At 35.0% G+C, this 14,323-nt stretch overlaps 1 protein-coding gene across 1 annotated transcript in view; it reads left to right on the top strand.

The window, feature by feature from the left end:
- LOC136972937 (prominin-1-like) overlaps positions 1 to 14,323 on the top strand; it is a 62,221-nt gene that overhangs the window by 29,001 nt on the left and 18,897 nt on the right. The window contains exons 7-9 of the mRNA XM_067267596.1: positions 3,373 to 3,447; positions 3,561 to 3,709; positions 11,252 to 11,384. Coding sequence (XP_067123697.1) covers positions 3,373 to 3,447; positions 3,561 to 3,709; positions 11,252 to 11,384 — 357 coding nt within the window. The remainder of the gene's footprint in view (positions 1 to 3,372; positions 3,448 to 3,560; positions 3,710 to 11,251; positions 11,385 to 14,323) is intronic.

Raw genomic sequence — 14,323 nt, forward strand, 5'->3', positions numbered from 1 at the left:
ACACTTTAGGCCCTTTAACTACAACTATCGATGGAAAATAATTTGATTCTACCAAAAGTTAAGCACTGTTTTGGCCAAGATGCACCGATCTGTCAACTTATATATAATTGGAATGCTTTAAAAGAAGAATATACAGATTTGAGTACTTACAGGCAATTTAAACAAGTTGTAAAAAATTTGATCTGTGACTAGTTTTGTGTATTTTTTCTTTTTGCTGTTCTTATTGTTTTGTTGATTGTTTATTTTATATATATGTGTGTATCCTTTTTTGACCCTTGAGAAAGGCCAATGGCCATAGGGTCGTTTAGTCAAAATAAAATAAATAGCCTGATTATTAATAGCAATCATTTGGCTTTGTAAAATTATAATATTAGTATGTGAATTAAATATAAAGCAATAAAAATAACAATAAATTCATCCAAAATTATAATTTAAACAAATGTATTGTAATACATATAAATATTGTTTTAATAGATATACAGTGGTAAGGTTTTGTTTTATTAAATGATGCAAACTTTATTCAGAGTTCATTAAATAATTCATTCTTTATTCATACTTCTCATAACTGCTCATTACACACACACACACACACACACACTCAAACAACACACACACACACACACACCCACTCAAATTAAGAAGGAAAAACATTATATTGGCTGCCCACTGTTGCCATCCAGTCTACAATATTATTATTATTATTTTACACTTAACATTTGATTTATACCAAAATATTTAACAGATGTGCAAAGTAGGATTCTTAAGCTATGATTGCATTCATAATGACATCATTGATATTGCAGAGGATAAACCAAAAAATCAGTTTATTACATTTAATGCTACAGTATATTTAACTTAAGTGTTGTTTTACACCACAACTTTGCCCATATTATAAATGAGAATTGTCACAAGAAGTAGCCATTCACAGTTACGGAAGCAAAAAAAGAAGAAAAAAAAAGAGTTTACAACATAAATAAGCTTGAAAAACATAACATGAAGTTATTTCTTATTGATTTGATCCAATTTATAGAGTCACCTCCAGCCTTTGTAACAGCTTTGCAGTTGCTTTTAATGTCTAACTGCTTTTCCCATTTTACTTTCAGTTTTAAAAAACTAGTTTGTTTTTATAGACTGAGACATTTCATCATCCTATCCGGCTTTCAATGTTTTCACATTCCCATTTGTAACAAATGTACAATTGTTGATTGATGATATTGTAGAGAGGGCATTATTTCACAAGAGTTGTTCACAATTGTTGAATTGAATGCTAAACCTTTAGCATTCAATTCAACAATTGTGGAGTTTTTATGCAGTGTTCACAGTCAAAAATTTTCCATTTTGCTTATAAAAGCATACAACTTTTGCATGTGTTTTTATGCTAAAGGAAGATGTACTCACTGGAAACATTATAGCAGATTTTGTCAGTCAATGAAAAGCATTCTAATGTATATGTGAGGTCATAGTTAAAACAATATAGTAAGTAGTGGCTGTAGAAAATTGTGAATAATCTCCATAGCTAGATGGAAGCCAAGCCCGATTCCACTCTAGACGTCTCTGTATGTACAATGTCATGGATGATGCAATTTTTACAGTTTCTTGCAGATCTGCAGCAAAATAGTACTTTAATTTAAAAAATAAACCCATTTTTTAAGATTTTGGGGTGATTCAATTTTTATGACTGCTACAGATTCCAACTGGATTTCACTAATTTAAAACACTTAACATCTTTATTCTCCAGCAATTTATTTTTCCATGCTAACATTTTCAGACATATTTAACATCAAATCTTCATGCAATCATATGTACTGTACAGTACTGTACAACTATACAAGAATAACACAACTTAAATTTAAAAAAAAAAAATGTTTATTCTAAATAATTTAAACATAACATCTAATTGACAAATCACAAATTCAAACATGGAACAATACTTAAGTTTGAAATGCATATGACATAAAATAGAATATTATTCATTCATTTGAAAACCAAAAAATTATATAATTTTTAATCTGTTTTTAGCCACCAAAACAATTTAAAACTATAAATACACAAAAAACAGACATTACAACCTATCCAAAATACCCAACACAAATATTAATACTCTGATGTAGATAAATGTCCAGCCTAAGAGCCACAATCCTATTAGATGCCAACCACTTTTTTACTCTTCCTAGCCTTTGCTCAAAAAGCAAAGAATGATTGGCATCTACAATGGGATTGTGGCTTTTGGGGCAGACAAGACCAAGGCTGTAGTATTAGTGAAACAAGAGACATACAGTGAGGCATTGGATGATTACATCAGAAGCACAAAGTATGAAAAGGCTTCAATTAATGTATTAGAGAAATTGTAGTATAGGATTAAGAGGTTCTCCTCTTGCTATGAGATTAAAGTTTATGTTGTTTTTGTTGGGATCCCATTTGCAAAGACACACAAAGAGGGAAGGCAAAAAATACCTGTGTTGGACAAAACTTGATGATTTTTTTAGAACATGGATTATTTAGAATTATTTCAGAAAGCTTAGTCATAGCTGTTTTTGGTGATGGATGTCATCCTGGTAATAGAGATTGAAGGGCTTAGTAAATGAGGAATTTTTGAGTGATGGATTTTGTTTTGATGTACTCATAGGATTCGGCATTCAGTTGGAGTTTAGCTTTATAGTGTATCGGGTCTAGCGATGTTATTTATATAAACACTATTAGCATGAAAAAATTAATTAGTGGAGTATAAAGATATGAAATATTTTAAATTTTTATGACTGCTTCTGTAGTTTGCTTCAGAGTCTTTCTCTTGCCTACCTCGAGATACAAGTAACAAACACAAGAAAAGAAACAAGTAACACACAAATTTTGTTGTTTCGTTATTGTTAAATTGTATTATGTAAGAGTCTTTTTTTTTATTACTTAATATATGAATTTATCATTTGAAAGATTCTTCACATTGGATATTTCCTGTTTTGTTTGATAAACTGTCACATGTATGTGAGTTTATATTATTATATAATGAGCTATATTCTAATGAATATAGCTTATTTGGTTTTTCACAGAACTATTAAGCTATTTACATTATATATATAATGTCAATATATATATAATGATTTTTATTGTACTTTTCACATCTTTACATAAAAATACAATATATATAATTGATATTCTTGATAAAATTCATAATAAAAATTTAGTGTACTGTTACAGGTAAAAATTTTAAAACTATAAAATAGGATTAATTATATAATTTTATTTATTTGTATTTAAAATTATTATATATATTATTAATAATATATGTTTAAAAAATAATAATTAAAGAAGTTTATTAATTAAATATATATTTTGTTTATATGTATAAATCTTACTTTTTATTCATTTTTTGTTTAGAAAGCATTACACAATGCTAGTACAAGTATGAAGCAGTACATGCAAAGTGGAAAGAAATATGATAGTTATGGGCAAGTAAAATTAATCATAGAGAGCAATGTGATCTCTGTGTTATTACTGCTGAAATCTAATTATTAAATCAAGGTATTTTATAAAATTTTTACTTTATTTTATAATTTTTTAGAAAGTATACAACTCTTGGTATTTGTATTATAATGACAGTCATTGTCTCTTTCCTCATCATTGGATTGTTTTTTGGGATCTGTGGTTATCAAAATAATAGACCACCAACAAAAAGAACAACTATGTCAAATGTAGGTGGACATTTTTTGTTGATGTAAGTATGAGAAGAATATTAATATTAAAAAAAATTATTTAATTTCTTGATCTAAATTTGCAGTCTCTACATAGTGATTGTAATGCTTCTGAATTACTTTATATGTGTGTACATGCATACATACACATATATAGCAAATATACTGAGGTGTGTTTAGAAACTATAAAGTCAGATGTTTTTTATTTCTATTTTATAAAAACTTCAGAAATTTTTAACATAGTACAGTATTAGTAAGGATTGACATTAAACATGTTTTACTCAAAATGTCATGAGAATGCTAGAATTTAACAATCATAGCATTCATTTTTAACAATAGGGGAGATTAGAATAATGTGGCAATATGCCATATTGTTGTGTATATATATATATATATATATATATGTAGCGTAAGCCTAATGTTAAGTTTCCTTAATCTTTTGTTCTATATCTTTTCTTCGAATTTCCTAACGGTCTTTTCTTTCCACTGGTGGGGGCGCAATTTCGAGGAATAACACCGGAAACAAGGGTGTAAAACGAAAGACCCTGAGGCAAGTCAGGGAGTGGTGTAGGTCATTCTGGTGCTAGCGTTCGAGAGAGGCAGACAGGTGAAAGAAGGTCAAGATCGCCGATTAGCAGGACGGAGGGACCTTAAGTTGTCTGCAAGAAGACGAACGATATAGACTGACGACAAAGAATCGAAGGACTTCTGATCTTCAGGATCATCAAGTTCAGAGATATAGAGAGGACAGTTGAAAGCGAATCGAGCGCAATTCCCCGTTTTAGAAGAGTGACGATCTACGGAAGACCCGGGTACCCCGCCAAATCTTTTCTTCTTCTTGCCTCTTCTCTCTTCCTTTCCTTTTTGTTTTCTAGTTAGTAAGTTAGTTTAAGATAGGTTAAGTTAGTTGTAATATTTCGGGAAAATACCTAAACAAAGAAAAGTCATTGTCGCGAACACGTGTTACCATCCTTTGTTATCACAAAGATACAACGTACCAATTTTCTGTACATTGGAATTGCCTAGTTGGGATCCGAAAGAATCGAGTGTACATAGAGCTGCGCGGACTGTTAATAAAATATCATTTTTGTGTAAATAAATCTCATATTTATTGTTCGTCCATTTTGTACACCACAATGGCGTCCGCGACAGGATCCCAACTGTAACAAAGGCATCTTGTTATTGTTTTAAGTATCTACGTGGTGTTTTATTTTTAATTTGGGTATAGCAAAATTGCAAATTGTATTGTAATGGCCACGAGTTGCCAAGTCGAGAGTTCCAATACCAGTGATGGGGTTGGCTTCAGTCTGCCGTTAGTAGTTACGGGTTTTCTGGGCATGATCCCCATGTTCTCAGGATCACCGAATGATACCGTAAACGTAAAACAGTTTTTTCAAACTGTCGAAAATATAGCGCACCTAGCCAGCTGGAATGACGAGGTAAAGGTAGCGGTGCTACAATCCAGGCTGAAGGGTGAGCCGCTGACCACTTTCATGTGCCTGTTAGAACAATACCTCGGTTCTTATAAGGAAATAAAGCGCGATCTAATCAAGTGCTTTAGTAAAAGAGAGGCTGGCGACAGGGACATCGTCGACCAGCTCTTGAATATTAGGCAAGGAAGTAGCGAATCTGTGACGGACTTCTCAGTACAAACAAGGACTTTGCTAGCAAGGGCGGTAAAGGATAATGAGAAGCTAAGTATGTTGCGCGATGATGTGATATTAGAGCGTTTTATCAAGGGTTTAAGGGGGAGCCTTAAAAGTAATTTGCTAAGGAGAGCCCCGAAAACATTAGATGAGGCGTTTGAAATTGCCGAGACCGAGGAGTCAATAGAGGTCGAATGTAACGGTCGTTTCGAACGAAGAGGAGTTAGCACAGTGACGGAAGAGAGATCTGACACAGTGGTTGGGGGGTGCGATAGCATGGAATCACGAAAGGACAAAGGTGATAAGAGAATTATAGAATTGGAAAAGAAAGTCGATACGCTAGTCGAGGCAGTAAGCAAATTGTTAGATGAAAGAAAAAGGGAGAGTAGGGATACATTTAATAAACGATGTTACGCCTGCGATAATGTAGGGCATTTCGCCCGGGACTGCCTAAACCGCAAGAACCCCCATTTAAACTGGTAAAGGAGCATCAGAAGGGTCAGCATAACACTCCTTACATAAAACTCAGTCTGATCAATGAGATAGTCAAGTCGCGGAATGGCCTCCCCATCGCTGAGGGGAAAATTGGGAATACTAAACTATATTTCCTGGTCGATACTGGCGCGGAGAGATCAATAATAAGTTCTACTGCGGTAGAGGGCTTGTCGCGGAAGGATGTAAGAAGCGCAACAATAGAGGGCAAAAATGTAGGAATCGGGGGGATAAACGGCGCTGTTACTGAATCCGAGAAGGTCCTAAGGGTTAAGATAAGTTACAGCAACCAAGAATGTGATGTGACGGTAGCGTGCATGCACTTGCCCGGCCATATTGATTACAACGGCATTTTAGGAATGGACGCTGTCAGCAAAGCATACAAAATCATTGAGGGTGTGAAGATGGCTGTGAAAGGGAGGGCCCCTGACCATAGCATAGATAAGGGGGAGTATAATGAATGCCTTAATGTCACTCCTGTAACAATTAAGGGTCTGGAGGGTTTGTGCCACGAGGAGAAAAAACGGGTTTACGAAATATTTGAGAGACACCCGGGATGTTTCGCCGAGTATATTGAGGAGCTAACGGGTATGATTGGGGTATCACACAAGCCAGAAATTGACCAAAGTAAACCGGTGAGTACACGCCAATACCGGATTTCGGAGTGTTATTTACCGAAATTAAAAGCATTAACGGAGTCTTATTTAAAAGCAGGGATCATCGAGGAGAGTTCGTCTGCGTGGAACTCGCCCATTCACATTGTAGAGAAAGATAATGGGGAAATCCGGATGACCCTGGATCTCCGACGGGTCAATGACCTCACTGAGACGCAAGAGTTCCCTATCGCTCGCGTAGATGAAATCCTGAGCAAATTTCACAGCAGTAAATTTTTCTCAGTGTTAGATCTGAAATCCGGCTATTTCCAAATAAGCTTGGATGCCTCTGTTAGGCATGTTTATGCTTTCTCCACTCCGTGGGGCAAATTCCAGATGTGCCGCCTCCCACAGGGAGCGAAAAATAGTGGCCGGTTCTTCCAAGCCGTGATGTCCAAGGTGTTGGCCCGCTTTGTAGGGATAAATTTTTATATTTTCCAGGATGATGTAGTACTATTTTCCAAGTCCCTCGATGACCATATAACTCTATTAGGTGAGGTCATAAGCACTCTCGATAGGAGCAACCTAAAGTTGCATCCATCAAAAAGCCGCTTTATCGTAAGCGAGGTTAAGTATCTCGGGCATATTATAAGCCAGAGTGGGATACTCCCAGACGAGGACAATGTCAAGGTGATACGTGATGTAAAAGCCCCCCCATAATATAAAAGGCGTCCGGAGTTTCCTAGGTATGGTCGGTTTCTTTAGGTGCTTCATACCACGTTTCTCCGATTTGGCATTACCTTTAACCAATTTAACTAAAAGGAATAGGAAATTTTTATGGGATGAGAAGTGTCAGGAAAGTTTTGATGAATTTAAAACCATGTTATCAAAGCCCCCTCTCTTAAGACACCCCGACTTTGACGCCCCATTTCACCTATATACTGATGCATCGGATAAGTGTGTTGGTGCGGGAATGGGGCAGATGGAAGGCAGTGATTTCTACCCGGTGGGATACTTTAGCCGGAAGTTCAGTGATACCGAAGAGAAGTACTCCACGATCAAGAAGGAGTGTTTGGCGATGGTTTTGTCCCTGCGCCACTTTAAACCTGTTGTGTTAGGGTATCCGATTGAAATACACACTGATCATAAGCCACTTGTGTTTATGAGCAATATGAGAAATCATAATAGGAGACTAATGAGATGGTCAATGGAACTGGCAGATTACGACGTAAAGATCAATCATATAAAAAGAAAGCATAATGGGATAGCCGACGCACTGTCGCGGCCAAGTCCAGGGATGGGGGAGGTGAGAAATGAAGTGTGTAATAGCACCGTAGAAAATCAAGAACTTTGGCAGAAAGTGGTCGAATCTCAAGGGAAAGATGAATTCTTAAAAAAAGTACGGAAGGCCACAAACATCAAGGGAAAGGCGGATGGGTGCCTAGTGGAAGGGATGGATCTGAATTCCAGTTAGATGGTGATGTGGTCGTACACGTAAAGCCTGGAAAAATGGGGCTCAGGAGATGGACTCGCATATGCGTAGGGAAGGACATGACTGACCAGGTGATATGGCTATTCCATAGTTCGCCGCTGTCTGGTCACCTAGGTGTTAAAAAAACGTGTGATCTTATTGACAGGTATTACTACATCAAAGACCTGAAAAGCCACGTTAAGCGTATAATAAAAGGGTGCAAGACCTGCCAAAGGTACAACCTACACGGGGGTCGAGCGCCATTTCAGGAAACGGAAACTGCAGAGTTTCCCTTCCAGAAGGTGGCTACTGACATAATTGGTCCTCTCCAAACATCTTACGGGGGGAATAAGTACATCCTCACGGTCGTCGATTTATATACACGTTACGGGGAAGCAATGCCTGTCCCCAATCAATCAGCCCAGGTTGTTGCTGAGGCGATCTTTAATAACATCATTTGTAGGTATGGGTGCCCTGAGGTGATCGTCTCTGACAGGGGAGCGAACTTCACCTCCAGCACGTTCCAAAAGGTATGCGACGAGCTCACGATTTAACATAATGTGACAACCGCATATAGACCGTGTTCCAATTCGATGTGCGAACGGTTTAACAAAACCATCTGTGGTATAATTGCAAAAATATCAGGAGGTACAACCGTGATTGGGACAGATTCATCAATACGGGTCTATTTGCATATAGTAATTCAACCCATTCCGCTACGGATGAGTCTCCTGCTTATCTATTATATGGTTTCGATCCTTGGTTCCCAAGTGCTTTTCCTGAAGAAAGCCTCGAAAATCAACAAGGCCGAGAGCATGGCCAGGGGTTTATTGATAAGTTAAATGCAATAAGAGAAGCGGCATATGAACTGGGAAGGAATCGAAACTCGAGAAATAGGGGACAAATAAATGAGGGGAGGAGACAAAGCGTGTGGAAGGAGGGTCAAAGAGTGTGGTTGATGCGTAAAGGGAAAAGGAAAGGTTTGGGGAAGTTTTCCCCCAAGTACCTGGGACCGTGTAGGATATCACGTGTCTTAGGACCCATCACGGTGGAGTTGGGAAGCAACCGGCAGAAAGGAAAATGGGTGGTGCACACCGATTGGATTAAGCCATGTTACTCCCCGATATATAGGGAGAGCAGAAAAATATCCTCGCGCCATTGTAAAGATGAAGAAGTACGGGAAGAAGCCGATGACTTAGAGAGCGGTGAACCGGAGGAATACATAAGGACTTGGATTCCCCGACAGAACATAGGGCCAGATCCGACTTCACTTCAACCAAGAAACGAGGAGAGGGAGGACACGGAAAGCGATCCCACTACCGTGAGAGACGCAGAACCTCAACACCGTTATAATTTAAGGAAAAATAAAGTAAACTACCATAAGTTGCATTACGGAGTTTGATTCTAAGGGGGGGGCATATGTGGCGATATGCCATATTGTTGTGTATATATATATATATGTAGCGTAAGCCTAATATTAAGTTTCCTTAATCTTTTGTTCTATATCTTTTCTTCGAATTTCCTAACGGTCTTTTCTTTCCACTGGTGGGGGCGCAATTTCGAGGAATAACACCGGAAACAAGGGTGTAAAACGAAAGACCCTGAGGCAAGTCAGGGAGTGGTGTAGGTCATTCTGGTGCTAGCGTTCGAGAGAGGCAGACGGGAAAAGAAGGTCAAGATCGCAGATTAGCAGGACGGAGGGACCTTAAGTTGTCTGCAAGAAGACGAACGATATAGACTGACGACAAAGAATCGAAGGACTTCTGATCTTCAGGATCATCAAGTTCAGAGATATAGAGAGGACAGTTGAAAGCGAATCGAGCGCAATTCCCCGTTTTAGAAGAGTGACGATCTACGGAAGACCCGGGTACCCCGCCAAATCTTTTCTTCTTCTTACCTCTTCTCTCTTCCTTTCCTTTTTGTTTTCTAGTTAGTAAGTTAGTTTAAGATAGGTTAAGTTAGTTGTAATATTTCGGGAAAATACCTAAACAAAGAAAAGTCATTGTCGCGAACACGTGTTACCATCCTTTGTTATCACAAAGATACAACGTACCAATTTTCTGTACATTGGAATTGCCTAGTTGGGATCCAAAAGAATCGAGTGTACATAGAGCTGCGCGGACTGTTAATAAAATATCATTTTTGTGTAAATAAATCTCGTATTTATTGTTCGTCCATCCTGTACACCACAATAAAATGGAATAGATAGGTAAACCAGAAAGCTCTTGTGTTTGTCAGTATGAAGTGTTATCTACTTGTAGCTATACCAGTGCATACAGCACTTATATAATAGTTTGGTGAGAGGTTTGGACCCTGTCCAGAACTTCTCACCAAAATTTGCTCAAGAATGTTTGTAATTGAATAGAAAGAACAAAAACCAAGAAAGACAGAAAATATTTTCATTTAAGTTTACACAATAGAGGAACTGATATAAACAAGATCAACCATCTTTGTTTGGATCAAGATTTGGAGTTGAATTAAACATTGATGTTAAACTGTCCTGCAGCCCAAGTTGGTCTCAATTTATTCCTGCAAACAAGTAGGGGAAACTGGAATTAGTTGTGACAGTTTTTACTTAAAACTTTTTTATGAAAATTCGACTTAACATAGAAATCTGTAAGTCTGCTACAGGTTATTTTATAAAATATTCAGAAATTGTTTTAATGTCAATATATATCTGACATTTTTATTGTACTTTTTACATCTTTACATAAAAATACAATATATATATATATACATTCTCTTAGCTATATATTCCACATTTTTGTACTTTTGCATGAGGACACGATGCACTCAGAGTCTTGACTGAGTGCATCATGTCCTTGATGATTGGCAATTATATTAATCTCTGTCTTTCAATCAGCCATTCCGATTGGTTGATTTCCCTCCTCTGCATTTTCCAAGTGGTCGTTCGTAAGCATAACAGAACCTCAACTCGGATTGTGGGAGAGGTCAACTCGGAGTAGATCTCCCAACCAGAGATGGTTGATCATCGGACTACATTGCAACTAAAATTTATGACTCTGCATCGCATTTTAATATAAACAAAAAGGTGTCTGACTACAAACAATTTTTTTTGCCTTTTTAAACAAATAAATTTTTTCCTCCTAATCAACTACATTTTTCAAATTTTATGACAGTTTGAACCTGTCTGAGAACTCACAATTACATTTAATTCTCAACAATATTGACAATGTGAAAAATATTTTACAAACTAATAAAAGATTAACAAGGGAATTATAAATTAGAAAATTGACTAGATAGCATATTGTAAATTTTATAAAATTTTATTTTAACTATAATAATTACAAGAAACATTTTTATATAAACATTTTTTTTTTATAATTTATTTTGTATATTTAGTTCTGTTACCTGGATGTTCATCTTTTCTGGTATCTTCATGCTGTTCACAATAATTCTGTTTTTATTGGGTAGTATCACAGACACATATGTCTGTCAGCCATTATATGATAAAAATTTGAGTATGGTGAATAAGGTAAGACATTATTTTTGAAAAATGTATATATAAAATAAAAATATGTTAATAAAAAATATTATGGGCTTTTTAACTGCAGTAGAATGTCAATTATCCAAATGTCGATCAACCAAAACATCAATTAACCAAAAGCTTTCCATTTGGACTGTGTCGGGATGTGTGTAGTGCTTAATCAAACATTTTTGATAATAGATTAACTTTTAAAGTATAATTTTTTTTGTTTTTATATTTTTCAATATATTTATTTTGTTTGTACAAATTAAAGAAATAATTTTTAATGATACAATAGCCACAATTATTATTATAAAAATTTTTGTTAGGCTTAACATTGACGAAAATTCAACGCAAAGCAACATGCAATGAAAAAAAATTTCAACGTGGCATATATTAATGTACTATTAGGGGCTGTACTAATATACTAATTACATGGGATATACTATATTAATAATGTATTTTTCCATACATAATCAGTTATCCAAAAGATCAATTTTTCGAACAACCCCAGTCCCCGATTAATTCGGATAATCAATTTTCTACTGTATTTCATTTTATTCTTTAGATGTTTAATGTGTAAGGATTAAAATAAAAGAAAGCATTAAATTTTCAATTATTTTAATTTAAAAATTTATAAATAACTCTGTTTTAAAGAAATTTTATTACACTTCTTTAACGAAAGAAGTATTTAAAACTTAAATTAATAATTATAAAAAATCGAAAGAAGATGACTCAGTCCAGTTCTTTTACATTACTTTGAGAATTCTATATTATTCTAGAGCAGGGTTTCCAATCTTTTTTGCTTGTTGACTCCTTTTTTAAAACTAGATTTAATCAGTCAACCTCTCTCTATAAAGAATATGTATAATGGAAAACGTCTCCACAAAAATCCTCTCAGTGCCTTTCACTAAAGAAAAATGCAACTAAAAACCAGTGAAAACAGGTAACTTGAGAATTTTTGTTTGTAATTTCCACATCCTAATTACAAATAGGAAGAGAGAAATAATCAAAAGAGAATTAATAATCATTTTACTAAACATAAATTAAAATTCAAAATTGTATGTTTTACTTTAATAAAATTTATACATATATCAATTATTATTGTGTTTTTAAATATAATAAAAATATATTTGGTCACTAACCCCCAAATGATCCCTAGTAATCTATCAGCTCTTTAGACTGATTGGTTTATTTGAGGAACAGATAGATTACTAGGGGTCATTTATATTATTTAAATTTCACATGAAAAGACTAAACGAAGAAATGTTTGCTGTTTTCTAAAGTAAACAGAATAGAAATGGATACTAACAATTCAAAAAAATTACATAAAAATATTTAAAAAATAAATAATTGTGAATATATATAGTCATACCCAGCAGAACATCTCCCCAACTAATGTTTTTCTAATAGTAGATCTCTTGGTTTTCAATACCTAAACTTTGTAGACCATAAGTATCTCGTATTTTAGCTTGTGACTCAATTTGTAATAAGAATGTCCTAAAGGGGACAGATTGACTGTCTGAAATACATACCATTGTTACAACAAACAGTGTTCATCCATTTCTGTGTGATTTCTCCCACTGCATTAATAGTTTGTGATAAGTCCTCCTGTGAGCCAAAACATAGCGATCACATATTCAGTTATTGTTTTTAGACATATACAGAAATTTATATTTACTCCCAAAAACTCAATCCAATATTTTCAATGAAGCAATGTGTGGGAAAAGTATTGCATTACATTCTAAATATAATTGGTAAAAGTTCAGAATTACAGGTAGATGTTTTAAAGAGTTCATCTCTGTAATTTTTTTAAGCTTCATACTTCTCACTGGTGAGTAAGAATTCATTACAGGAAATTCCATTGCTTTCATTTTAAATTTTTCTTTTTTTTCTAGAAAATTTCTTTATCGCTTTATGCAATTTGCTGTGCCATATCACAAATGTAATATGTATGGTACAGCATGCAGATTTTACATGTTACTGCATAAAAAAACAGCTGTTTGTTAACAATTATATTAATTGTATTGTCAATGTTTCAGCATTTTATGTCTTAACATACTTATATATATATGAGGGGAGTCCAATATTAAAGGTACAGGCAAAAATTACACTAACATCTAATTTTAAAAAATATTTAATATATTCCACAAAAACTACATACTTTTGTTTATTTCTCAACATACTCGCCGTAAACAAATGAGGCATTTATCCCAGCATGACACTAGTTTGAACATCCCTTCACAGTACTGTTGCTTGACAAGTTGCTTGTGGTAGTCCAGAACGGTGTCTTCCAATTCCTCCTGATCTGCAAAGAGTTTCCCTGCCAAAAATGTCTTTAAAAGTCCAAATAAATGAAAATTCAAGGGGACTAAATCTGGACTATGCTCCACATGTCAAATCAAACCAAACTGTGGTTGGTGCAGCAGAATTGGGAGGTCCTGCAACATCCTCCATATAGTCCAAATTTAGCCCCCGTCAGATTTTCATTTATTCAGATCTATAAAGAAATTTTTGGCAGAGAAACGCTTTGCAGGTCAGGAGAAATTGGAAGACACCATTCTGAACTACTTCAAGCAACTTGTCAAGCAACAGTACCATGAAGGGATGTTCATTGTTTGAATGTGTCATTGTTTACAACAATTATGTTGAGAAATAAACAAAAATATATAGTTTTTGTGGAATGTATTAAATATTTTCATTAATTATAAATGCTAGTGTAATTTTGGCCTGTACCTTTAATACCAGACTCTCCTCATATATACAGTGTATATAAATATATATATTGGAATGTTACTGCATTTTAGTTACAATTTAGGAAATTGGCTGGGAACTGTGAGTTGATGTAACATAATTTTTCCCTCTTAAAATAACGGGAAATAAATTCCTGGTTAATGTTTTTGCACAGAACATCTAACTTTTAGAAATAGATTATTGATGTAGTAGTG

The sequence above is a fragment of the Centruroides vittatus genome, unplaced genomic scaffold, assembly GCF_030686945.1.
Source record: "Centruroides vittatus isolate TY-2023 unplaced genomic scaffold, ASM3068694v2 contig_3067, whole genome shotgun sequence".
Taxonomy (NCBI): domain Eukaryota; kingdom Metazoa; phylum Arthropoda; class Arachnida; order Scorpiones; family Buthidae; genus Centruroides; species Centruroides vittatus.